General features: G+C 41.8%; 1 protein-coding gene across 1 annotated transcript in view; it reads left to right on the top strand.

The window, feature by feature from the left end:
- Positions 1 to 4561: 4561 nt before the first annotated feature.
- The window catches only part of LOC139561294 (uncharacterized), a 34455-nt gene continuing 11613 nt past the window's right edge, over positions 4562 to 27403 (top strand). The window contains exons 1-2 of the mRNA XM_071378283.1: positions 4562 to 4850; positions 26743 to 26795. Coding sequence (XP_071234384.1) covers positions 26764 to 26795 — 32 coding nt within the window. The 5' untranslated portion in view covers positions 4562 to 4850; positions 26743 to 26763. The remainder of the gene's footprint in view (positions 4851 to 26742; positions 26796 to 27403) is intronic.

The following is a 27403-nucleotide window of genomic DNA, read 5'->3' as shown; positions in this document are numbered from 1 at the left end:
CCCTGAAGGAGCTGCAAAGCTCCACAGTGGAGATTGAAGTATCTGTCCATAGGACCACTTTAAGCTGTACACTCCACCGAGCTGGGCTTTACGGAAGAGTGCCAGAAAAAAGCCATTGCTTAAAGAACAAAATAGGCAAACACGTTTGGTGTTCGCCAAAAGGCATGTGGGAGATTCCCCAAACATATGGAAGAAGGTACTCTGGTCAGATGAGACTAAAATTGAGCTTTTGCCCATCAAGGAAAATGCTATATTTGGCGCAAACCCAACACCTCTCATCACCCCGAGAGCCCTATCCCGAGTGAAGCATGGTGGTGGGAGCATCATGCTGTGGGGATGTTTTTCATTGGCAGGGACTGGGGTACTGGTCAGAATATAAGGAATGATGGATGGCACTAAATACAGGGAAATTCTTGAGGGAAACCTATTTCAGTCTTCCAGAGATTTGAGACTGGGACAAAGGTTCACCTTCCAGCAGAACAATGACCCTAAGCATACTGCTAAAGTAACACTCAAGTGGATTAAGGGAAAACATTTAAATGTCTTGGAATGGCCTTGTCAAAGCCCAGACCTCAATCCAATTGAGAATCTGTGGTATGACTTAAAGATTACTGTACACCAGCAGAACCCATCCTACTTGAAGGAACTGGAGCAGTTTTGCCTTGAAGAATGGGAAAAAATCCCAGTGGCTAGATGTGCAAAGCTTATAGAGACATACCCCAAGAAACTTGCAGCTGTAATTGTTGCAAAATGTGGCTCTACAAAGTATTGACTTTGGGAGGGTTAATATTTATGCACACTCAAGTTTCAGTTTTTTTGTATTTTTTTCTTGTTTGTTTCACAATAAAGTGGTATTGTGCATCTTCAAAGTGGTAGGCATGTTGTGTAAATCAAATGATACAAACCCCCCAAAAATCAATTTTAATTCCAGGTTGTAAGAAAACAAAATAGGAAAAATGCCAAGGGGGGTGAATACTTTCGCAAGGCACTGTAGGTAGTTTAATTTTACAAACACAGTAGATTATGGAACAATCACTGAAACATTAACAGAATAACTGTAACAGAATGACATCACGAGTTCCTGAGCTGTACTACACATAAATACATAATTATGCATGACATTCTCTTTATGGTGATGTGTCCTGTATAGGTTCACAAAGGTAGAAAAATGTAATATTCTCCTTTGCATGGTTGGGTATTATTCTACACACTGGTTATTATTCTATTGAGCCCTGTCCCCAAACAGGACCATATCTTGGTTGGTCCGGACCGGACCAATCACAGACAATTAAGCAATAATACACTTGAGGCCAAGTGTTATGACATTTTTATCATGGCTGTGATGTGGTCATAACTACGAGGCGAAGCAGAGTGGCATAGACCACCACAGCCATGATAAAAATGTCATAACACATGGCCTCGAGTGTATTATTGCTTTTATACAAAAATATTATTCCCCAAACCATCCATTTTTCAACAAAACGTGATGCTACATTCACTAACACTGGTTGTCAACTGACATTTTAGGCGTTAGTTCTATTCGTATTGACTGCCATGTAAAGCAAAACTACCCAAACTTTAAAATCATCCATGACGAGTTACAGGCGCTAAGACTAGTAGTTGTAAAAGTAGTAGTGGTAGTGTCTTGCTACTGTAGGTAATGATGTAAACAATTCCACTTTATATGAACGTGGCCATGTGTACGTTGTCTCATATATCATGGGCAGGAGAGGCTCTAACAATGGGAATTCCAAACCACCAGCTTAATAATCACAAGTCACAATCACAAGGTTGGCACACAGTACAGTACAGTAGAGCACAGTACAGTATAGTTTGGCACAGTACAGTGCAGTACAGTATAATTTGGTACAGTACAGAATAGTACAGTAGAGTTCAGTACAGTAGGCAGTACAGTAGAATACAATAAATTATACTGTGTTCTACTTAAGTGTCTGCTACTATACTAATCTCTACTGTACAGAACTGTATTGTACTGACTTATACTTTACTTTGTTGTACTTCTGTGCTGTCTAAATTTGTGAAACAGACTTGCCATGCGGTAACAGAGACACATTTACAAAAAAAGGCTTTTGAGGTACGCTTGTTCCCGTTTGATGGGTGTGGTGATGTGTGGCCTGATTAATATGGTTGTGGTCATTAGAAATCGCAAAACGTGTTCAGCACACCATACACAATCGCCCTGTGGTCGTTCAGTATGGTACTAATACCATTGAATTAAACTCTCTACGCACATCTGGTCTAATCAAAATCCGCCCATCAAGGGTATTTCTTTGACTATCCCATGCCTTGCATTTGGCATACACCTAAAAGCCTCTTGGACATGACACATCCATTGTCTCTTGCCCATCTATTGTCTCTCAGCCTGAAGATGAAATTGACAACCATTATGAAAATCAAAAGTATTTGTGGATGTTCACGCTGTTACAACATGGTAGGTATGGGACCAAAAAAATCGGAAAAGTTTAGATTAAATGGTTTCCAGATCTATGGACGGCCAAGCGAGGTGTGCGAACGCAATACCGCATATCTTCAGGAACAGGTTTGGATGACCAAGGGATGATGGTCGCTTCTTGAAGGAATGGAGAGAAGAGCGGGAAAAAAACACATGAATACATATAGAAAAAAATACCTATATCCTGCCAGTGATTGAATGATTTTAGTTTAATGCAAAGCGTTATATGATATGAAATAGAGGACACAGTGAAAGTCTATGGAGCGGCAGGCAGGGCTAGTTTTGAATATCCCTTCTACGTGTGCATTACTCCCACTTACATTAGAAGACTACATGAATACAGAGGTTTCATCCCAAATGGTACCATATTCCCTACATAGTAGTCTACTTTAGACCAGCTACCTATAGACCCTGGTCAAAAATCGTGTACTATACGGAGAATAGGGTAGAAACATCATAAAGCTCATCTGTAATGTTTCCCTTGTTGCATTGATGGATAACGTTGTGTGAGCAGGAGACTCGTCGTCTCATCTGCTTGCGGTTTCCCCCCAAACTAAGACATTTCGATCGATCTCGCCGGAACCTAATGTAGCTACGGTTAGCTCCTGTAGCTATTTGATGGAATGAACGACAACAATATGAGCTTGTCATGCGGCCCTGCATAGTGAGTAAATTCAATAACTAGCAACAATAACTGTTCTCCAGTCCAAAATGTTAGATAGCTAACGTTACTGGCTTTGGCTAGATAGCTAATGTTAGCTACTGTAGCTAGCAACTGTCCTTAAATTAACGTTAACGTTACCATTACAACTCCATCAAATTGATTTAACGTAATAACATTTAAATCTAACCTGTGCGATAGTTTGTTAGCTAGCTACCGCGTTACATGAATTTGCAGCTATAGCTAAGCTAACGCATTACCGTTAGCTATAGGCGACCAACGGCACAGTAACGTTAGCTAGCTAACTACACTAGATGATATAACGTTAGCTATATTTTAATGTTAATGTTAGTCAGCATTTACAAAGCTATATATAGTTAAATTCAGTGACAATTAGATGTAATAATAATAGATAGTTACCCCATTTGATTGTCAATATTAGCTTCTTCAGCATCAACGAGTACCTAACGTTACTGGCAACACAGGCAACCCAACGGTCAAATAAGTGTGAGCCTTGCCAGTGTGAGCGCGCTAGGTGTCCACGTGACCTTAGTTTCGCGCACTAGCTTTGATCATGGCTGTACTAATATTTTTCTTCTAATTACCTGTAGATAACAACCCTCAATTGTTATTAACATTTCATTAATGTATTTTATGGATAATTTGAAGTGGTGGCTGCATGCATGCTATACTGGGTCAGTTTGTAATTCAAGCCTATTTTGTAAAATTGCTTTATTATTCCTAATCCAGATATCCCCATTTATTGATTACATTTCTTCCTCCATCAAATGTAGGCATATACCCTAACCCCCTTATGTATTATAGAGAACATCATCTTTGATGTATGAATGTAGCCAACTGTTTATTGATTAGTTTGATTCATTTTAAGCAATTTGGCATCACAGCATATTTGAGTAACTTTAAGATTTGCATGATAATTAAAAAAAAAAAATTATGAGTAAAATGTTCACTTCTCCAAAGTGTTAAAGCATTGTTATGAGACGCAATGTGGATGAATGATTCAGTGATTTAATTTCACATTGCAAACTCATCTCTTCCGGTTTCCCATCTTCTACACGTCGCAGTAGAGCGGCCAATTGGTTTATAATTGACACCTGCACTTCTATTCATTATTTAATCATCATAGGTTTTATACATATTTTCTGATAAATTATTGCCAACCACGACACGAAAATGTTTTACTGTCCATAGGTAGGCTATGCCTAAAAGATTTCAAACGTGACCCCCGCAGGTGAAGAATGATTATGCATTGAGAGAATAAAAGGAAGTCAATTGTCTATCTGTGCATAAATGACATTGAACAAAAAAAATGCACACTCTTTTAGCACCTAATAGGACCTTATGTAAATGTTTATGTGCAGTAGCTCACGTTTTATGTGCACTAGGGATTTCGAAGTCACATGATCGCTCATTAACGCCATGCAAACTCTAGGCAGCCCATGTCCAGGCCTTGCTTAGACTAACATCAAACATTCAAATATCCGTGCTTTGCCAGAGACATGGGACATAGCAGTCACGGTGGACTTTTCCTTCGCAGCGACAGACGGCAACAAACACTACAAGGAAAGGAAATATTATAGTCAAATATGAACAGAATATGCTACCTTCACTTTTCGGATGGTTTGAACTTTTATCCGTGAATTGTTGATACTACAGCGAAAGGGTGTCCGTCCGCACCTTCAGTTAGCGCGACAGGTAAAGTCTCTCTCCATCTCCTCTGCCAAGTAGTAGAAGACTAGAAAAATGTTTTTACACGTTTATAAGTCACGTATTGACAACAACAACAGTGGAAAGTTGTAGGAGTTCAGTAGTTGTTGTTATGACAGGCATATGGCTATTTACAAAGACGCACAAATCAGGTTTGCACACATGTTGCGCGAGTTTCAAAGGCTTCCCATCGCATTTCCATGGTTAAATGTAAATCATTGAACAATATTTGTATGTATACAATTTATAAGATCAACTTTGGAAATGCAGTTATTGAAAATAAAATGCGTTTTGTTTTAGTAAGTACTGCGCTAACACAAGAGAATGAGGGATGTCAAAGAATTAAGAATGTAATTAAGGCTATTGGTTTAAACTGTGTGGGTGGGTGTGCTGTGTGAGTCTAAAATGGATTTGCATTTAACTATATGCCAAAAATGTGTATTGACCTGTTGAATGCCATTCAGTTGGAGACTGAAAAGAGACAGGGATAGATGGTTGTGTGACATATGGTAGGCCTATATGATATTAAAATATGCAGAGCTCACCCCCCATAACAGTGATGAATGGGCAGGTCTTTTTTAATGTTGGCAATAGCAGTTAAAAGAATAGCAGTTAATTAAGTTAATGATTTAACAGTAATGGTCCATTGAAATCAGCTATAAGCTGTTTGCTTGGCCTTGGGCACTGTTTGCACTTTCTGATGTGTGCCTAATGCCATGTGAACTTCATATCTATCAGCTGTTACAAATCTCATCAATTTGCCAAATGTAGGCCTAGCTATTCCTATATGTGGATCACTCAGTACACCACTAGTGTGTGTTTCACAGGTAGTGAGGCTGCTGTACACACATAGAACTGACCTCATAGGTGTGGGTGTTGTTGAAAATACTCTGCGACATAATGCCATTGGTAAAGGCTACGCATCAGTGCAATGTTGATCAGTGTGGCTCTCTCCTGCCTAAGAACACCTTACATTGAATAAGAAGAAGAAGTGTCCTAGTGCCCATCCTACCCCTCTTGTAACCTAGTGACCACCAGGAAGTGACCTTAGATCAGTAACTTCCTATTAAGTGGCTCAGTACTGAGACCAACAGCCGGTTTGTTGGCACTATGGGGGTAGTGGGGTTGGGTGATAAGAAATGCTGATAAGAGTTTGAGAGAGAGAGCGAGAGAGAGGAAAGAGAGGTTTGTTTTTAGCTAATGCCCAAGGCCATTTAAAAGGGGTGTTTGGGGAATACACACAAACACACTCACACAAACATTGTGTCTATATGACCTCACTACCCCTACCCACACAAAAAAAATACAACAGTTTACTATTTAATACTATAGTACGTACTATAGAATTCTATAGTATTCTGTAGTATACTGTAGAATACTATACTACACTCTGTAGTACCCCTTGATTGTGTAGTGCTTACTATATCATTTTGTAGTATACTGCGGAATACTATACTCCACACTGTAGTGTTGTCATGATAACAATATTGCGATACTACGATACCAGATTTTCCTTGGCAAAAATAAATAAATACATGAAGCATACTAAACTCTATGGTCCTTTAGAACCTACTTTTGTGAAATATTGTGTGCTATAGCTTGCAAAATAAACAAATGTGACTCTGGGTGACGACATAAGGCTGTTTTTCTAACATTAGGACTGTTTTCCTCAAGAAATGTAGTCTGCTTCATGTTTTGTTTCCTTTCATGCTTTACTTCCTAGTATTGCGATATTGGTAACGTGACAACACTAAAACACTGTAGTATCCCTTTACCATGTAGAGCTTACTGTAGAATGTTCTAGTATGCTGTAGAATACTATATTAAATACTAGAGTATTATCCGCAAAAAAAACACTGTAGTAAATACTACAGTAATGTCCCCAAACACACCGTTTTTTAAACTATAGTAATACTACATTATCTAATTTGCATATGCTGCACCTATTCCCATCCCCCATGTGCAGCCATGAGTGAAAAACCTACATGTATAGTATAGATCACATATTGTGTTCCCTACAGGTTATAGAAGAAAGCAGAAGTGCTGAACTATCTGTTCAGACTCCAGTCATACATTCCTACAGGTTATGGATCATTTCCTCTTAGTATGTGCCTAGTAGGTTTCCTCAAGGAGAAACCCCCCATTTCTATGTCAAAGATAGTAAAAGAAAAACACTGTTGTAAATACTACAGTAATACCTGCAAAAACACAACAGTAATTATTATATTATATACTATAGTAATACTACAGTATTTATACTATAATACGCTTTACTACAGTATACTACAGTAATGTCTGCAAAAACACTACAGTGAATACTATAGTATATAAATATGGTAATACTACAGTATTTAGAGCATAGCATAGTATACTTTTTTTTCATATGGGTATCACCCAGTGTGTTTTGTATGATTATGGCCATTGGTAATATTTCAGTGACAGTGAGTTTTACATGGGTTGTGTCAGTGTCAAATAGCTTACATCATGTTAAAAGTCACCAATTTTACTTGACACAGCTTTTTACAGGAGAAAAAATTATTTTATAGACCAATTCTAGTATCCTGGAAGTCAATACTGATGTGTGTGTTCGTTGTGTGTATTTGATAATCTAATGAGGTCCTATTGCAATCTCATGAGACCACATTTTGTGTACTTTAGTCGTTATGACATATCACCATGGCTACGGGCACCAGGGTAACCCATCTGGCCTTACCTGGCCTTATTCAAATGAACCCACTTTTAATGCTGCGTCATTGTGTGTTCATGGCTCGCATTTCGCTTCGCAAAAAATCTGTAGGCTGATGACTTTTAGACTGAAGCGTTATATCTGTGAAACGTATTATGATGGCATCACAAACTACTATATAGTGTTTATTTAATTCAGTCACAGTATCAGCTTTTCTGTGAAAGTGCTTTGGTTATCAAGAGCGAGATAAATCTACCCAAAGTAGATGTGGCAAGAAAGTGTAGGCTTGATAAGCTCTCACACACGTCTAACTGCCAAATGCCATATACAGAAGAATAAGAGTGAATGAATGGGTGAGAGAGGCATGGATTTTGAATCATTTCGTAGCGTCTTAAATGCCACAAAGTTGATAAGAGGGGTCCAAAATGGCCCTCCTATGACGAAAAGATGGGCTGTTCTATAAAAACACACTATCCACACACGCACTCATGCTTGCACACACACACACTGTACATTGTGTTTAAAAAACGAAGTTGAAGTTACAGTATATATTTTCAATGTATTACCACAAGCGGACCTTTCTAAAGGTCTACAGGAGTCACCAGGTGGTGACATTCTGTTCTTGTCTTCCATCTCTTTGTGTGAATAGTCAAAGGGCCCTTATTTTTTTGTTTGGTACTGTAGCTTGCTGGGGGCCTTTTAAAGTGAAGAGATTGAGATATTTCACAACTTTTTACAGCTTATATTATTTCCCATTATTGGCCAAATGCTAGCAGATCCCCAGCGTCTAATTAAACAAGCTCTCAGAGGAGAGTTTCAGAGACTGATTTTCAACGTCTATCTCTCAGGGAAAATATTCTGATGAATGATTATAACATGAAAAATAAATGTTATAGCCCTGTGTTTTGTAGATTATGCTACCTGTATTTTGTCTTATTTGGTATGGTGAAACACAAACCTGCAGTGTAACAGATTTGGTGGATGGCGTTCAGCTATTTAAGATAAAAAACAACAATCAACGCAGCTATGCCCTGCGACGAACCATCAAACAGGCAAAGCGTCAATACAGGGCTAAGATTGAATCATACTACACCGGCTCCGACTACCAGATTACAAAGGGAAGCACAGCCGCGAGCTGCCCAGTGACACGAGCCTACGAGCCTAAATCACTTCTATGCTCGCTTCGAGGCAAGTAACACTGAGGCATGCATGAGAGCATCAGCTGTTCCGGACGACTGTGTGATCACGCTCTCCGTAGCCGACGTGAGTAAGACCTTTAACTTCTCTAGGGTAGGGGGCAGCATTCGGAATTTTGGATGAAATGCATGCCCAAATTAAACTGCCTGCTTCTCGGGCCCAGAATATATGATATGCATATAACTGGTAGATGTGGATAGAAAACACTCTAAAGTTTCCAAAACTGTTAAAATAGTGTCTGTGAGTATAACAGAACTGATTTGGCAGGCAAAAACCTGAGAAATTCATTCAGGAAGTAGTTTTTGGGGGGTTTTGTAGTTTTCTATTCAATGCCATTACAGTATCCATTGACTTAGGACTCAAATTGCAGTTTCTATGCTTTCCAATAGATGTTAACAGTCTTTAGAAATTGTTTCAGGCTTGTATCCTGAAAAATGAGGAAGAGCAGTCTGAATGAGTGGACCCTAAAGTGTCACAGAGCTTTTTCATGCGCACGACCGGGAGAGTGCCTTTCTTGTTTACCTTTTAAATTGACGACGTTATTGTCCGGTTGAAATATTATCGATTATTTAGGCTAAAAACAACATGAGGATTGAATATAAACATCGTTTGACATGTTTCTATGAACCTTACAGATACAATTTGGATTTTTTTGACTTCCTGTTTTGAGTACGTTTGAGCCTGTGGATTACTGAAGAAAACGCGCAAAGAAAACTGAGGTTTTTGGATATAAAGAGACTTTATCGAACAAAAGGAACATTTATTGAGTAAATGAATGTCTGCTGAGTGCAACGATATGAAGATCATCAAAGGTAAGGGATTAATTTTATCTCTATTTCTGACTTGTGTAACTGTTCTACTTGGCTGGTTACTGTTTGTAATGATTTGTCTGCTGGGCTATGTTCTCAAATAATCGTACGGTATGCTTTCGCCTTAACTTCTTGCAACTATAGGGGGTGCTGTTCCGCATTAGCATTTTTTGGTCTCCAAATTAAACTGTCTCGTGCTCAATTCTTGATCGTACAATATGCATATTATTGTTATTATTGGATAGAAAACACTTTCTAGTTTCTATAGCCGTTGGAATTTTGTCTGAGTGGTACAGAACTACTTCTACATCACTTTTCCTGACAGGGAGTCAGATTTCAGAAATTTTTACCCCTGATCTGGGATCGGTTTTAAGGTGCCAGTAGATGCTATAGAGAAACCGACACTGCCTACGTCTTCCTCTGGGTGTCAGTACGTCATCACGTTTTGAATGGATTCGATTGCGCAATCAGAGCCACTATAAAACACGAAAACGTAGAAGTACCGCTCTCTGCCTGCATGCGTCATGCGCAAAATGGACATCAGACCTGCCTCCTTCCAAATCGTTGTTTAGAGAGTGATATTTCTCCGGTCATGTTTTCAGTCGTTATAGTTGTTAAAAACATCATAATGTAGTTAATTTGAACCGTTTTATAGCAATTTATATCCGTTTAGTGAGATTTTGAGGAATTTCTTTGTCGTGCACTCTGAAAGTTTGGGAACTTTCGGGGTCCCGTTCGATCGTTAGTGGATATTTCGAAGGACAGAGGACATCTATCGACCAAAAGAAGCTTGGACCCAAGAAAGGATACATTGCCCAAGAATCTGATGGAAAATCACCTCATAGTAAGGAATATTTAATATGATAAATCGTGTTTCTGTCGATAAATGTTAAACGTTTATGTCGCCATCTTGTTTGCTATAGCTTCGCTTGGCGCAACCTGTATTGAAAAGTAAGGATAATTTAAAAAATGTAAATCAGCGATTGCATTAAGAACTAATTTGTCTTTCGATTCCTGTCAACCCTGTATTTTTTAGTCAAGTATATGATTAGCTTTCGAATAAACTAGATCACTCTGAAAGATGAAGTCAAACATTTTGAGGCTTGATTTCCTAGTATTTTCATTGTGTAACCACGGTTTTGTATGGCTAAATATGCACATTTCCGAACAAACTGTATATGTATGTTGTAAAATGATGTTACAGGAGTGTCATCGGAAGAATTCTGAGAAGGTTAGTGAAAAAATTAATATATTTTGGCGATTATTACGTTATAGCTCTCTTTGGCTTGAATCGATGCTCTGGTAACGTTTTCAGATGTGGTATGCTAACTTATCGATTTATTGTGTTTTCGCTGTAAAACGCTTAGAAAATCTGAAATATTGTCTGGAATCACAAGATCTGGGTCTTTCCATTGCTATGCTTTGTCTATTCTTATGAAATGTTTTATGATGAGTAAATTGGTCATACACGTTGCTCTCTATAGTAATTCTAGTCGTCTTGTGATGGTCGGTGCAATTGTAAACTGTGATTTCTACCTGAAATATGCACTTTTTTCTAACAAAACCTATCCTATACCATAAATATGTTATCAGACTGTCATCTGATTAGGTTTTTTATAGGTTATTGGCTATCAATATCTTAGTTTAGCCGAATTGGTGATAGCTACTGGTGGAGAGAAAAAATGGTGGACAAAGAAATTGTGTATTTTGCTAACGTGTTTAGCTAATAGATTTACATATTTTGTCTTCCCTGTAAAACATTTTAAAAATCTGAAATGGTGGCTTTATTCACAAGATCTGTATCTTTCATCTGGTGTCTTGGACTTGTGATTTAATGATATTTAGATGCTACTATCTACTTGTGAAGCTATGCTAGCTATGCTAATCAGTGTGTGGGGGGGGTGGGGGGTGATCCCGGACCCGGGGTAGAGGCTCGTTAGAGGTTAAAGCATTTTTTAAATCTGACACCGTGGTTGGATTCACAAGAAGTTAATCTTTAAAGCTATGTAAAATATGTTTTGTTTTCTGAATTTTTATAATGAGTATTTCTGTATTTGAATTTGGCGCCCAGCAGTTTCACTGGCTGTTGAAGAGGTAGGACGCTAACTTCTCACGTACCCAAGAGAGGTTAAACAGGTCAACGTACAAAAGGCTACGGGGCCAGATGGATTACCAGGACGTGTGCTTCGGGCATGTGCTGACCAGCTGGCAGGTGTCTTCACTGACATTTTCAACATGTCCTTGATTGAGTCTGTAATACCAACATGTTTCAAGCAGACTACCATAGTCCCTGTGCCTTAGAACACAAAGGCAACCTGCCTAAATGACTACAGACCCGTAGCACTCATGTCCGTAGCCATGAAGTGCTTTGAAAGGTTGGTAATGGCTCACATCAACACCATTATCCCAGAAACCCTGGACCCACTCCAATTTGCATACCACCCAAACAGATCCACAGATGATGCAATCTCTATTGCACTCCACACTGCCCTTTCCCACCTTGACAAAAGGAACACTTACGTGAGAATGCTATTCATTGACTATAGCTTCAGCTCAGCAACCCTCAAAGCTCATCACTAAGCTAAGGATCCTGGGACTAAACACCTCCCTCTGCAACTGGATCCTGGAATTCCTGACGGGCCGCCCCCAGGTGGTGAGGGTAGGTAGCAACACATCTGCCACGCTGATCTTCAAAATCAAGTCAAATGTATTTAATAAGCCCTTCTTACATCAGCTGATATATCAAAGTGCTGTACAGAAACCCAGCCTAAAACCCCAAACGGCAAGCAATGCAGGTGTAGAAGCACGGTGGCTAGGAAAAACTCCCTAGAAAGGCCAAAACCTAGGAAGAAACCTAGAGAGGAACCAAGCTATGAGGGGTGGGCCAGTCCTCTTCTGGCTGTGCCAGGTGGAGATTATAACAGAACATGGCCAAGATGTTCATAAATGACCAGCATGGTCAAATAATAGTAATCAAAGTGAACAGGTCAGGGTTCCATAGCCTCAGGCAGAACAATTGAAACTGGAGCAGCAGCACGGCCAGGTGGACTGGGGACAACAAGGAGTCATCATGGCAGGTAGTCCTGAGGCATGGTCCTAGGGCTCAGGTCCTCCGAGAGAGAGAAAGAAAGAGATAATTAGAGAGAGCATACTTAAATTCACACAGGACACCGGATAAGACAGGAGAAATACTCCAGATATAACAGACTGACCCTAGCCGCCCCGACACATAAACTACTGCAGCGTAAATACTGGAGGCTGAGACAGGAGGGGTCCGGAGACACTGTGGCCCCATCCGATGATACCCCCGGACAGGGCCAAACAGGCAGGATATAACCCCACCCACTTTGCCAAAGCACAGCCCCCACACCACTAGAGGGATAGCTTCAACCACCAACTTACTATCCTGAGACAAGGCCGAGTATAGCCCACAAAGATCTCCACCACGGCACAACCCAAGGGGGGGCGCCAACCCAGACAGGAATACCACGTCAGTGACTCAACCCACTCAAGTCACGCACCCATCCTAGGGACGGCATGGAAGAGCACCAGTAAGCCAGTGACTCAGCCTTTGTAATAGGGTTAGAGGCAGAGAATCCCAGTGGAGAGAGGGGAACCGGCCAGGCAGAGACAGCAAGGGTGGTTCGTTTCTCCAGTGCCTTTCCGTTCACCTTCACACTCCTGGGCCAGACTATACTCAATCATAGGACCTACTGAAGAGATGAGTCTTCAATAAAGACTTAAAGGTTGAGACCGAGTCTGCGTCTCTCACATGGGTAGGCAGACCATTCCATAAAAATGGAGCTCTATAGGAGAAAGCCCTGCCTCCAGCTGTTTGCTTAGAAATTCTAGGGACAATTAGGAGGCCTGCGTCTTGTGACCGTAGCGTACGTGTAGGTATGTACGGCAGTACCAAATCGGAAAGATAGGTAGGAGCAAGCCCATGTAATGCTTTGTAGGTTAGCAGTAAAACCTTGAAATCAGCCCTTGCCTTAACAGGAAGCCAGTGTAGGGAGGCTAGCACTGGAGTAATATGATCAAATGTTTTGGTTCTAGTCAGGATTCTAGCAACCGTATTTAGCACTAACTGAAGTTTATTTAGTGCTTTATCCGGGTAGCCGGAAAGTAGGGCATTGCAGTAGTCTAACCTAGAAGTAACAAAATCATGGATTAATTTTTCTGCATCATTTCTGGACAGAAAATGTCAGATTTTTGCAATGTTATGTAAATGGTAAAAAGCTGTCCTTGAAACAGTCTTGATATGATCGTCAAAAGAGAGATCAGGGTCCAGAGTAACGCCGAGTTCATTCACAGTTTTATTTGAGACGACTGTACAATCATCAAGATTAATTGTCAGATTCAACAGAAGATCTCTTTGTTTCGTGGGACCTAGAACAAGCATCTCTGTTTTGTCCGAGTTTAAAAGTAGAACGTTTGCATCCATCCACTTCCTTATGTCTGAAACACAGGCTTCCAGCAAGGGCAATTTTGGGGCTTCACCATGTTTCATTGAAATGTACAGCTGTGTGTTATCCGCATAGCAGTGAAAGTTAACATTATGTTTTCGAATTACATTCCCAAGAGGTAAAATATATAGTGAAAACAATAGTGGTCCTAAAACGGAACCTTGAGGAACACCGAAATGTACAGTTGATTTGTCAGAGGACAAACCATTCCCAGAGACAAACGGATATTTTTCCGACAGATAAGATCTAAACTAGGCCAGAACTTGTCCGTGTAGACCAATTTGGGTTTCCAATCTCTCCAAAAGAATGTGGTGATCGACGGTATCAAAGGCAGCACTAAGGTCTAGGAGCACGAGGACAGATGCAGAGCCTCGGTCTGACGCCATTAAAAGGTAATTTACCACCTTCGCAAGTGCAATCTCAGTGCTATGATGGGTTCTAAAACCAGAATGAAGCATTTCGTATACATTGTTTGTCTTCAGGAAGGTAGTGAGTTGCTGCGCAACAGCTTTTTCTAAAATGTTTGAGAGGAATGGGAGATTCGATATAGTCCGATAGTTTTTTATATTTTCTGGGTCAAGGTTTGGCTTTTTGAAGAGAGGCTTTATTGCTGCCACTTTTCGTGAGTTTGGTACACAGCCGGTGGATAGAGAGCCGTTTATTATGTTCAACATAGGAGGGCCAAGCACAGGAAGCAGCTCTTTCAGTTTTTTAGTTGGAATAGGGTCCAGTATGCAGCTTGAAGGTTTAGAGGCCATGATTATGTTCATCATTGTACTAAAATAGTACTAAAATATTTGAGTGATCCTAGGTCCTGGCAGAGTTGTGCGGACTCAGGACAACTGAGCTTTGGAGGAATACGCAGATTTAAAGAGGAGTCCGTAATTTGCTTTCTAATGATCATGATAATGATCAAGTTTGTGAATTTATTACTGCTGAAGTGAATGCTGCTTTTTAGTTAGCTTTGCGACAGTATCAAAAATACATTTCGGATTGTTCTTATTTTCCTCAATTAAGTTGGAAAAATAGGATGATCGAGCAGCACATTTACATTTACATTTAAGTCATTTAGCAGACGCTCTTATCCAGAGCGACTTACAAATTGGAAAGTTCATACATATTCATCCTGGTCCCCCCGTGGGGAATGAACCCACAACCCTGGCGTTGCAAGCGCCATGCTCTACCAACTGAGCCACACGGGACCACAGCAGTGAGGGCTCTTCGATACTGCACGGTACTGTCTTTCCAAGCTAGTCGGAAGACTTCCGTTTGGTGTGGCGCCATTTCCATTCCAATTTTCTGGAAGCTTGCTTCAGAGCTCGGGTATTTACTGTATACGAGGGGGCTAGTTTCTTATGACAAATGTTTTTAGTTTTTAGGGGTGCGACTGCATCTAGGGTATTGCGCAAGGTTAAATTGAGTTCCTCAGTTAGGTGGTTAACTGATTTTTGGCCTCTGACATCCTTGGGTAGGCAGAGGGAGTCTGGAAGGGCATCAAGGAATCTTTGGGTTGTCTGAGAATTTATAGCACGGCTTTTGATGCTCCTTGGTTGGGGTCTGAGCAGATTATTTGTTGCGACTGCAAACGTAATAAAATGGTGGTCCGATAGTCCAGGATTTTGAGGAGAAACATTAAGATCCACAACATTTATTCCATGGGACAAAAACTAGGTCCAGAGTATGACTGTGGCAGTGAGTAGGTCCGGGGACATGTTGGACAAACCCACTGAGTCGATGATGGCTCCGAAAGCCTTCTGGAGTGGGTCTGTGGACTTTTCCATGTGAATATTAAAGTCACCAAAAATTTGAATATTATCTGCTATTGTAACAGTATAACTTTAAACCGTCCCCTCGCCCCGACACGGGCGCGAACCAGGGACCCTCTGCACACGTCAACAACAGTTGCCCACGAAGCGTCGTTACCCATCGCTCCACAAAAGCCGCGGCCCTTGCAGAGCAAGGGGAAACCCAACTACAGGTCTCAGACAAGTGACGTAACCGATTGAAATGCTATTAGCGCGTACCCGCTAACTAGCTAGCCATTTCACATCCGTTACACTATGACTACAAGGTCCGATAGGAATTCAGGGAACTCAGTGAGGAACGCTGTTTTTGGCCCAGGAGACCTGTAAACAGTAGCTATAAAAAGTGATTGAGTAGGCTGCATAGATTGCATGACTAGAAGCTCAAAAGACAAAAACGTCAGGGGGGGTTTTGTAAATTGAAATTTGTTATCGTATATGTTAGCAACACCTCCGCCTTTGCGGGATGCGCGGGGGATATGGTCACTAGTGTAACCAGGAGGTGAGGCCTCATTTAACAGAGCAAATTCATCAGGCTTAAGCCATGTTTCAGTCAGGCTAATCACATCAATATTATGATCAGTGATTCGTTCATTGACTATAACTGCCTTGAAAGTGAGGGATCTAACATTAAGTAGCCCTATTTTGAGATGTGAGGTATCACGATCTCTTTCAATCATTTTGGCCGCCTTTCCTTCCAGTTCTCTGCTGCCAGTGACTGGAACGAATTGCAAAAATCGCTGAAGTTGGAGACTTATTTCCCTCACCAACTTTAAACATCAACTATCTGAGCAGCTAACCGATCGCTGCAGCTGTACATAGTCCATCTGTAAATAGCTACCTACCTCACCCCATACTGTTTTTATTTACTTTTCTGCTCTTTTGCACACCAGTATCTCTACTTGCACATCATCATCTGCTCATTTATCACTCCAGTGTTAATCTGCTAAATTGTAATTATTCGCTCCTATGGCCTATTTATTGCCTACCTCCTCATGCCTTTTGCACACACATTGTATATAGAATTTATTTTTCCTACTGTGTCATTGACTTGTGTATTGTGTTATTGGCTTTTTTATTGTTTACTCCATGTGTAACACTGTGTTGTTGCCTGTGTCACACTGCTTTGCTTTATCTTGGCCAGGTCACAGTTGCAAATGAGAACTTGTTCTCATCTAGCCTACCTGGTTAAATAAAGGTAAAATAAAATAATGGCAGGAATGGAGGAGGTCTTTATTCTAGTGAGATTGCTAAGGTGAACACCGCCATGTTTAGTTTTGCCCAACCTAGGTCGAGGCACAGACACGGTCTCAATGGGGATAGCTGAGCTGACTACACTGACTGTGCTAGAGGCAGACTCCACTAAGCTGGTAGGCTGGCTAATGCTACCTGGCCTGCATCCTATTTCATTGTGGAGCTATGATCGTAGATAAGATGAGAGCACCCCTCCAGCTAGGATGGAGTCCGTCACTCCTCAACAGACCAGTCTCAATTATCTACAAATTCTACCTTTTGAGAGTGGCAGAAAACAGTTTTCAACCAGCATTTGAGTTGTGAGACTCTGCTGTAGAGCTCATCACTCCCCCTAACTGGGAGGGGGCCAGAGACAATTACTCGATGCCGACACATCTTTCAAGCTGATTTACACGCTGAAGCTATGTTGCGCTTGGTGACCTCTGACTGTTTCATCCTAACATCGTTGGTGCCGACGTGGATAACAATATCCCTATACTCTCTACACTCGCCAGTTTAAACTCAACACTGGAGCTCCCCAGGGGTGCGTGCTCAGTCCCCTCCTGTACTCCCTGTTCACCCACGACTGCATGGCCAGGCATGACTCCAACACCATCATTAAGTTTGCAGACGACACAACAGTGGTAGGCCTGATCACCGACAACAACGAGACAGCCTATAGGGAGGAGGTCAGAGACCCGTCCGGGTGGTGCCAGAATAACAACCTCTCTCTCAAGCGTAACCAAGACTAAGGAGATTATTGTGGACTACAGGAAAAGGAGGACCGAGCACGCCCCCATTCTCATCGACGGGGGTGTAGTGGAGCAGGTTGAGAACTACAAGTTCCTTGGTGTCCACATCAACAACAAACTAGAATGGTCTAAACACACCAAGACAGTCGTGAAAAGGGCACGAAAAAGCCTATTCCCCCTCAGGAAACTAAAAAGATTTGGCATGGGTCCTGAGATCCTCAAAAGGTTCTACAGCTGCAACATCGAGAGCATCCTGAATGGTTGCATCACTGCCTGGTACGGCAATTGCTCGGCCTCTGACCGCAAGGCACTACAGAGGGCAGTGCGTACGGCCCAGTACATCACTGGGGCTAAGCTGCCTGCCATCCAGGACCTCTACACCCTAAAAATGGTCAAAGACCCCAGCCACCCCAGTCATAGACTGTTCTCTCTACTACCGCATGGCAAGTGGTACCGGAGTGCCAAGTCTAGGACAAAAAGGCTTCTGGACAGTTTACCCCCAAGCCATAAGACTCCTGAACAGGTAATCAAATGGCTACCCGGACTATTGCATTGTGTGCCCCCCCCAACCCCTCTTTTTACGCTGCTGCTACTCTCTGTTTATCATATATGCATAGTCACTTTAGCTATGCATTCATGTTCATACTACCTCATTTGGGCCGACCAACCAGTGCTCCTGCACATTGGCTAACCGGGCTATCTGCATTGTGTCCCACCCACTACCCGCCAACCCCTCTTTTACGCTACTGCTACTCTCTGTTCATCATATATGTATAGTCACTTTAACCATATCTACATGTACATACTACCTCAATCAGCCTGACTAACCGTTGTCTGAATGTAGCCTCGCTACTTCTATTGCCTCGCTACTGTATATAGCCTGTCTTTTTACTGTTGTTTTATTTCTTTACCTACCTATTGTTCACCTAATACCTTTTTTGCACTATTGGTTAGAGCCTGTTAGTAAGCATTTCACTGTAAGGTCTACACCTGTTGTATTCAGCGCACGTGACAAATAAGCTTTGATTTGAACTCGCAAAACGGAAAGCATTTAATTATCTCCAAGGGACTGAGGACTGTGATGGGTTTGGTTGTGCGAGGCACACTTATGGAAAAGTTAAATCAACAACTCGACATCAACTTGAAGTCAAAAACTATCATGGTGTTTATTAAACTACACATGCAATCAAAGGTAATCAAACTATCCAACAAAGGACATAACTACAGTGTATATGTCGTACGTCACTTTGCCTGCAGTATTTTTGTAACAAAAGAGACCATCAGGGCAGGTTGGCATCTCTAGATATGAGAGATGGAATACTCATTTTTCATCTAAAGATTAAACCGGCTAGTGCCTTTTCAGCCTAATACTTTGGGCTAAAACCTAGCTTCAGGCCATAATAAAAAATCTTCCCCATGGCTTTTCTCAAATGGATCTGACTGGCAATGCGATGGCTTGCCCCCGATTCTAATCGGATTCACATTTAGGGAACAATCTGCAGCAATCCAACTTTTATTGCCTTCTTTTCCAAGATGGAACATTTAAATTTCCTCCCAAGGAAAATGACTCGGAGCATGGGCTCTGCCAAAGTGATAATCTTCTTCCTATCATCTCAGATCCTAAGAAACAGTACTAGGCAACACAATCATAAAATTCAGATAAAATGCTATTACCGCCGAAGAATAATGACCAATATTGGAATCAATGATAGCTACAGTTGAAGTCGTAAGTTTACATACACTTAGGTTGGAGTCATTAAAACTTGTTTTTCAACCACTCCACAAATTTCTTGTTTACAAACTATAGTTTTGTCAAGTAAGTTAGATCTACTTTGTGCATGACACAAGTCATTTTACTAACAATTGTTAACTGATTATTTCACTTATAATTCACTGTATCACAATTCCAGTGGGTCAGAAGTTTACATACACTAAGTTGACTGTGCCTTTAACTTCACTTGGAAATTTCCAGAAAATTATGTCATTGCTTTAGAAGCTTCTGATAGGCATCAATGACATAATTTCAGTCATTTGGAGGTGTACCTGTGGATGTATTTCAAGGCCTACCTTCAAACTCAGTGTCTCTTTGCTTGACATCATGGGAAAATCAAAAGAAGTCAGCCAAGACCTCAGAAAGAAATTGTTGACCTCCACAAGTTTGGTTCATCCTTGGGAGCAATTTCCAAACGCCTGAAGGTACCGCGTTCATCTGTACAACCAATAGTACGCAAGTATAAACACCATGGGACCATGCAGCCGTCATACCGCTCAGGAAGGAGACACGTTCTGTCTCCTAGAGATGAACGTACTTTGGTGTGAAAAGTGCAAATCAATCCCAGAACAACAGCAAAGGACCTTGTGAAGATGCTGGAGGAAACAGGTACAAAAGTATCTATATCCACAGTAAAACGAGTCCTATATCGACATAACCTGAATGGCCGCTCAGCAAGGAAGAAGTCACTGCTCCAAAACCGCTATTAAAAAAAGCCAGACTACGGTTTGCAACTGCACATGGGGACAAAGATCGTACTTTTTGGAGAAATGTCCTCTGGTCTTATGACACAAAAATAGAACTGTTTAGCCATAATGAACATTGTTATGTTTGGAGGAAAAAGGGGCAAATGGGTCTTCCAAATGGACAATCACCCCAAGCATACTTCCAAAATTGTGGCAAAATGGCTTAAGGACAACAAAGTCAAGGTATTGGAGTGGCCATCACAAAGCACTAAACTCAATCCTATAGAAACTTTGTGGGCAGAACTGAACAAGCGTGTGCGAGCAAGGAGGCCTTACAAGCCTGACTCAGTTACACCAGCTCTGTCAGGAGGAATGGGCCAAAATTCACCCAACTTATTGTGGGAAGCTTGTGGAAGGCTAACATTTGACCCAAGTTAAACAATTTAAAGGCAATGCTACCGAATACTAATTGAGTGTATGTAAACTTCTGACCCACTGGGAATGTGATGAGAGAAATAAAATCTGAAATAAATCATTCTCTCTACTATTATTCTGACATTTCACATTCTTAAAATAAAGTGGAGATCCTAACTCACCTAAGACAGGGAATCTTTCCAATGATTAAATGTCAGGAATTGTGAAAAACTGAGTTTTAAATGTATTTTGGCTAAGGTGTATGTAAACATCCGACTTCAACTGTATCTGACACACAGATTGAAGATCATTATGCTGTTGGAAGTTCTCCAGGTGAGAACAATTATTGGTCATTTTGATATTCTGATGTAACTCCAATGCTGCCGTTATTGGTTACCAAGGGACCTATGAAGAGGGAGTATTGATGTGATGTAATAATATGCTCTTTATTGACAGTAGTGACTGTCTCTCACTCATCCCTCCCTAGTTCTCCTTCTGGTCTACTTGGTGTACTGTCTGTCAGTCAGTCTGTCAGTCTTTATCTTTTAGGTCTGTGGTGCACAACTCTAGTACTTAAGGACTACAGTGTTTGCTGATATTAATCCTTCCCTTTCAGTAATAGACTGTGTTACAGTAGTAACCAGGTGTAGTAGTAACCATCTCTGAGTTATAACGATTCAATCCAAAAACCAGTCGTTCTCTGGCCCCCAAGGTCTGGAGTTGGGTGTGAACTGTAGCCTACTTATAGTCAACCTCAGGTAACAGAAGTAACTCATACCTTCTCACAACTAGAGGCCTGAAGTACAAGCAGGTATTTTAGTTTTGCTTCCTTCAACAATTACCACAGAGTGTGCATTCTTTGGAGTGGTCCAGGTACTGTAAATGCTAATAGGCTACTGTTTAGGCTAATATGCTACTTATATATTTTAGGGTCTCTCTCTTGCTCAGCGGAGCATCTTAGTTAGCCCAAGGCAGACCTGGTTTCATATACTATTTAAAAACATTCAGATGCTTTCAGCATTTGCTTTAAGCCCGTTTGGAGTGCAAGGTAGGTTGAGTTTGCTCTTTGGGGACATTTCTTTTGGTTCCATTTAGGCAGGCAAGTTCAATCAAGCACAGTTGAAGTTACAAGTTGTATTTGTCGTATGTACAGGATACACATGATATACACCATCCAACGTTGTGATGTGTGTATAGCATGAATGTATATGTGTGTTTGTGTGTGTGCGCATGCATGCGTGTATGGATGAGTGTATATCTGTGTGGTTTTGTGCGTAAGTTGGTATTAGACCTCATGCCCCGATAGCGTTTGCCCGACGGTAAGGGAGTGAGCGGAATGTGGCTGGGATGTGTGGGGTCCTTGATGATACTGCGGGCCTTCCTCAGGCACCGTTTCGAGTAGATGTCCTTTATGGGTGGGGAGTATGGTCCCAGTGATGTACTGGGCCATCTTCACCACCCGCTGGAGGGTCTTGCGGTCGTGGACAGAGCAATTCACGTACCAGGCTGTGATACAACCGGTCAGGGCGCTGTCGATGGTGCAGTGGGAGTACTTGGAGGGCGCCCTCTTGACAAGAGTGGTGGTGTTGTTGGTCTGTGTCAAAATGTGGACGCAGAGGAACTTAAAACTGCTGACTCTCTACTGCAGTCCCGTTGATGTGGATTGGGTAATGTTCCCTCCTCTGCCTCCTGAAGTCAACAATCAACTCCTTTGTTTTGCTGACGTTGAGGGACAGGTTGTTGTCTTGGCACCACAATGCCAGTTTACTTACTTCCTCCCTATAGGCTGACTCGTCGTTGTTGATCAGACCTACAACCGTGGTCTTGTCAGCAAACTTGATGATGGAGTTGCTGATGTGTAAAGCCATGCAGTCATGGATGAACAGGGAGTACAGCAGAGGGCTGAGGACACACCCCTTGTGGGCCCCTGTGTTAAGAGTCAGTGTGGAGGAGGTTGCCAATCCACACAGCCTGTGGTCTGCCCGTAAGAAACTACAGGATCCAGTTGCAGAGGGTGGTGTCCAGACCCAGGGCCCTGGGATTGGTTTCGAGCTTGGAGGGAACAGCATTCTCATATAGGTGTTCCTCTTGTCCAGATGTGTTATGGCCATGTGATTAACGATGGAAATTGTATCTTCCGTGGATCTGTTGGAGCGGTAGGCAAATAGTATTCGGTCCAGTGTGCCTGGCATGTTGGCCTTGATGTGGGCCATGACCAGCTTCTCGAAGCACTTCATGATGACCAGGGTGAGTGCGACGGGGGCGATAGTCATTTGGGCATGTCACCTTGTTTTTCTTGGGCACTGAGACGATGGTGGTCTCCTTGAAGCAGGTGGGGACTATAGCCTGGGAAAGGGACAGGATGAAGATGTTCGAGAAGACACCCGCCAGCTGGTCAGCACACACTCTGAGGACTAGCCAAGGTATGCAATCTGGTCCAGCGTCTTTGTGAGTATTCACATCAGCCTCGGAGAGTGAGAGTCTTCCTAGATGGCTCGGTATTGTTTGCCTGGAAGCGAGCATAAAATGTTTTAAGCTCGTCTGAGAGGGAGGCTTCGTTGGGCACCACACAGCTGGATGTGTCTTTAAAGTCCATGATAGTCTGAGTTGCCAGACATCAATTCAAGTTTGAGTCTGTATTATCTTTTTGCATCCCTAATGGATTTGCAGAGCTTGTACCTGCTTGCCTTGTACACGTTGCGCGTCACCGGGGTTCGTTCCTGCTAACATTTATTGCTGCAGTACGGGCTCCCAGCATGGTTCTGATATCTCCGTTCATCCAGGGTTTTTGGTTGGGGTGTGTCCGAATTGTTATTGTGGGTACAACATCACCACATTTCCTAATGAAGCCTGTGACTGAAGATGTATATTCCTCAATGTTCCTAAAACAGGTTTTGCTTTGAAAATATCACCCATCCCTATCTCATTTCAATGGGAACAACAAGCATTGTCTCGAACATATCCTGACAATCATTTCCAGGTATAGGTCTCTCGGAGAGCTAAAAGATAGGGAAGCAACCACCATTTACCTACATATGTAGGCTGCTATAGCCTACATATTTATTTACTTTGTCATTCTATAATTTTCATGGACTTTTAGTAAATGACTTAAATGTAAATGTAAATGTAGTAGCAATTAAATAATGAATTTAGAATTTATCCAAATACATTTTCTATAAATAATTTTACCAGCTTCATGTATTCTGCACCGTTCCCCTGCGCTATGGCAGCACTACATCCTAGTTCAATTCGCAAGTGGACGAAACTATCTCACCGGAGAAAGCATCTGAGCAAGCAAAACAGTGCCTCTCCATCTGGACATAAAGAGTATGACATGCCATATTATTTTTGTCCAGACAGCAGCAGATACTTGGGCTACACATACTGAGACAAAGGGGCGCTGTTTCGCTCGTTCCGTTGCTTTATCTGAGATTGATGTGTCTTTCTGTCAGTGCGCGTCTCGGTCAAAATAAACTATCAATATTTTAATATTTTTATTTGGAAGAGCAAGGAGGTATGGTAGGGGGCAGGCCAGGCCCACTAAGGCTCGCCAATAACGCCGGCCCTGACTGCATGTAGGCCTACAGTGTGTGAGTTGTGAATAATGCAAAAGCATGTGGCAAAAGTGTCACTACTAGACCATAGAGAAACCATTTTATGAATAGGCTACTTGTGCATATCCAGGATAAGAAAGACACCAGATGCATTGTATTTAATCAAACGAAACAGAAAGCAAGAAATCATTACGGGAAAGTAGTTTCAAGTTTTTGTTAGTTGTATGTACGGGATAAATGTTGTGTGTGTCACCGAATTATCTCATCGTTCAATGTGCATATAGCCTACATCATGGAGGGGTTTTTACACACATCCAAATAATAACAGGAGCTGTCTAAAATAATGTAACAACCTACATAGATAAAAAGGAGATGTCCGCTCACTGTTTTGCTGTTTAATAAAGCTTTGGTGATTAAGATTTATTTCAAAGCCAAACACTTTATCGATAGTCTTGACTACTTAGTGAATGGATTGGGCATGACAAAACAAACTGCCTTCATTAATAAGAGGGGAGGCTATAATTGGTTTTTAAATTAAATTAAATGGGAAAAAACATACCTTTTTTATATTTCTTAATACGAGGTTTACGGACGTAAAAATGACATCTCTCTTGTGCCATGTACATATGGGCACTGTGCATCACGACTGGATAAGATGCACTTCCGTTGTCAAAATCCATGCCATAACCAACCGCGTTACTGCTGAAACCAGCTTTTGGTTGGTCTTAAATATCCCCACCAGCACATACTGAAATGACCACTGCCACACGTTTTTAAGGACATACCTCAGATATTGCCACCCTTCCAACCTCAGCGCAAGCAAGCTCATTTAAGACAGGTAAATGACCAATTATGGTGCTATGTTTTAAAAATAGAAGAGTGCTGGCTTTAACAGGTTGAAATGGCAAACTGAGCGTGCGTTTGACAATTGCGCTGGCTTAATGCCAGCCTAAAATACAGCCCTATATGTTTTTGGTGCTGATTTAGTGTGACCTTGGCGGTTATTTTAAGGAGGGTCAAATCGCAGAATGGGCTGTTTATGCCATACCTAAATCACATGGGTATATTGACTTCTTATCTCCCAAAGCCCAGAGCAAGGTTGCTTGTTTATTTTCCTGCAATGACTTCAGAGATCTGGAGGTAAATACAAAATCTAGTAGGGATTCTCATATCTCCCAAATGTTTTCAGAACACTAAATATCTAGAGGACATGCAGAAGGAAGCTACATTAAAAATTGTGAAGACGATCAAGAGAACTCTCCTTTCCGTCAACCCAACAGGTGTCATTGAGGGGATTGGCTGAAGCTGTGCACTAATGACCCAATCGAAGCCATTCGCTAAGTGATAGACACGTCCATCCCTGGCATTTTACTGGATCTCTCTATCAAACGGTCCAAAGCCAATTTAAACCTGATGTGCCCCTGACCTATCAGTCCTGGGTCATGTTCAGTAGGAAATATTGTAGGAAAACATGATGCAACAGGGGGCAAAATTATTTCTGTTTCAGAGTTGCAGTGAATGTCAATGTGACATTTACTGTTACATTGAAAGTGAATGCTGAAAATCCACTGTCTTTATATCTTAATCATTTCTTTTTTCACAGTAATGTTTATTTATGTCATAATGCTGTCCGTAAGCACCACATTGTCTCTGTGAAAGAAAGAAAGTTAGTCCCTTTAAGATGTGCAAGGGGTCATTGGCTTTTCATTGCGGCTACACTTTTTTCTGTTTCTCAGTAAAGACCAAAGCTGGGGGAGAAAGATACTGTGTCCTTGCTCCCCTCTCTCTCTCTCTCTCTCTCTCTCTTGCTAGCAGACAGACCCATTCGAGCCTCTCTTGTTAATTATTTATCCAGGCAAAGAAATGCCAAAGCTTAGGGAAACACACACACACACACAGCCAGGAGAGAAAAGATCACCCCCATCCTCTACACACACACACACACACACACACACACACACACACACACAAACATAATACCTACAGTAAGCACGCTGTTAGACTCTTTCTTTCACACACACACACATAAATTGGAATGGATGAATACCAAAGCTTTATCAGCGCTTCAGACAGACACACTACATCATCCCTGAACACAGCGCTCAGGCGTCACCATGGACACAGAGGGCAAGCCCAAGTCTAAACCTGACTTATGAGGTTCAAATCCTCCCGATAGTTTAGAAAAGCCTTCAACAAAGGCTACCTCTATGTCACAGGACAGGTGAGTAGAGAACTCTTGGATAAATAAATTGACACTTCTTGAAAGTGTGTGTCACAACGTTTGTTGCTCAGACAGTTTTGGACTGTCTGTCTCAACCTTTCTATCATCTGGGTCTTAAAGAAAATGTCACTGATTGAAAATGTCACCAAGTTTGATGGGACTTTGCTTGTCATTAGAGTTATTGATGTGTGGCGGCCGTAACCTTTCTCTGTGTTTTCTACATTATAGTGGTTATTTATAATTGTAAGATTTCTATTTTAGTAACAAAATGCTTTTTGTCCTTTCACAGCTTCACTACCCAGCTAGCCAGATGGGTTGCCAATGCTGTAAGATGATTAAAAGGTGAGTAGGAGCATTTGTGTGTGTATGTGTTTGTGTGCGTCAGGGTTTCCAGCAGAGCATGCGCAGACCAGCTGGCTGGTGTGTTTACGGACATATTCAATCAATCCTTATCCCAGTCTGCTGTTCCCACATGCTTCAAGAGGGCCACCATTGTTCCTGTTCCCAAGAAAGCTAAGGTAACTGAGCTAAACGACTACCGCCCCGTAGCACTCACTTCCGTCATCATGAAGTGCTTTGAGAGACTAGTCAAGGACCATATCACCTCCACCCAACCGGACACCCTAGACCCACTCCAATTTGCTTACCGACCCAATAGGTCCACAGACGACGCAATCGCAACCACACTGCACACTGCCCTAACCCATCTGGACAAGAGGAATACCCATGTGAGAATGCTGTTCATCGATTACAGCTCAGCATTTAACACCATAGTACCCTCCAAACTCGTCATCAAGCTCGAGACCCTGGGTCTCGACCCCGCCCTGTGCAACTGGGTCCTGGACTTCCTGACGGGCCGCCCCCAGGTGGTGAGGGTAGGTAACAACATCTCCACCCCGCTGATCCTCAACACTGGGGCCCCACAAGGGTGCGTTCTGAGCCCTCTCCTG

This window comes from Salvelinus alpinus, chromosome 31 (genome assembly GCF_045679555.1).
Source record: "Salvelinus alpinus chromosome 31, SLU_Salpinus.1, whole genome shotgun sequence".
Classification (NCBI taxonomy): Eukaryota; Metazoa; Chordata; class Actinopteri; order Salmoniformes; family Salmonidae; genus Salvelinus; species Salvelinus alpinus.
The sequence above is the reverse complement of the archived record's forward strand: the minus strand, read 5'-3'. Positions and strand labels throughout refer to the sequence as shown.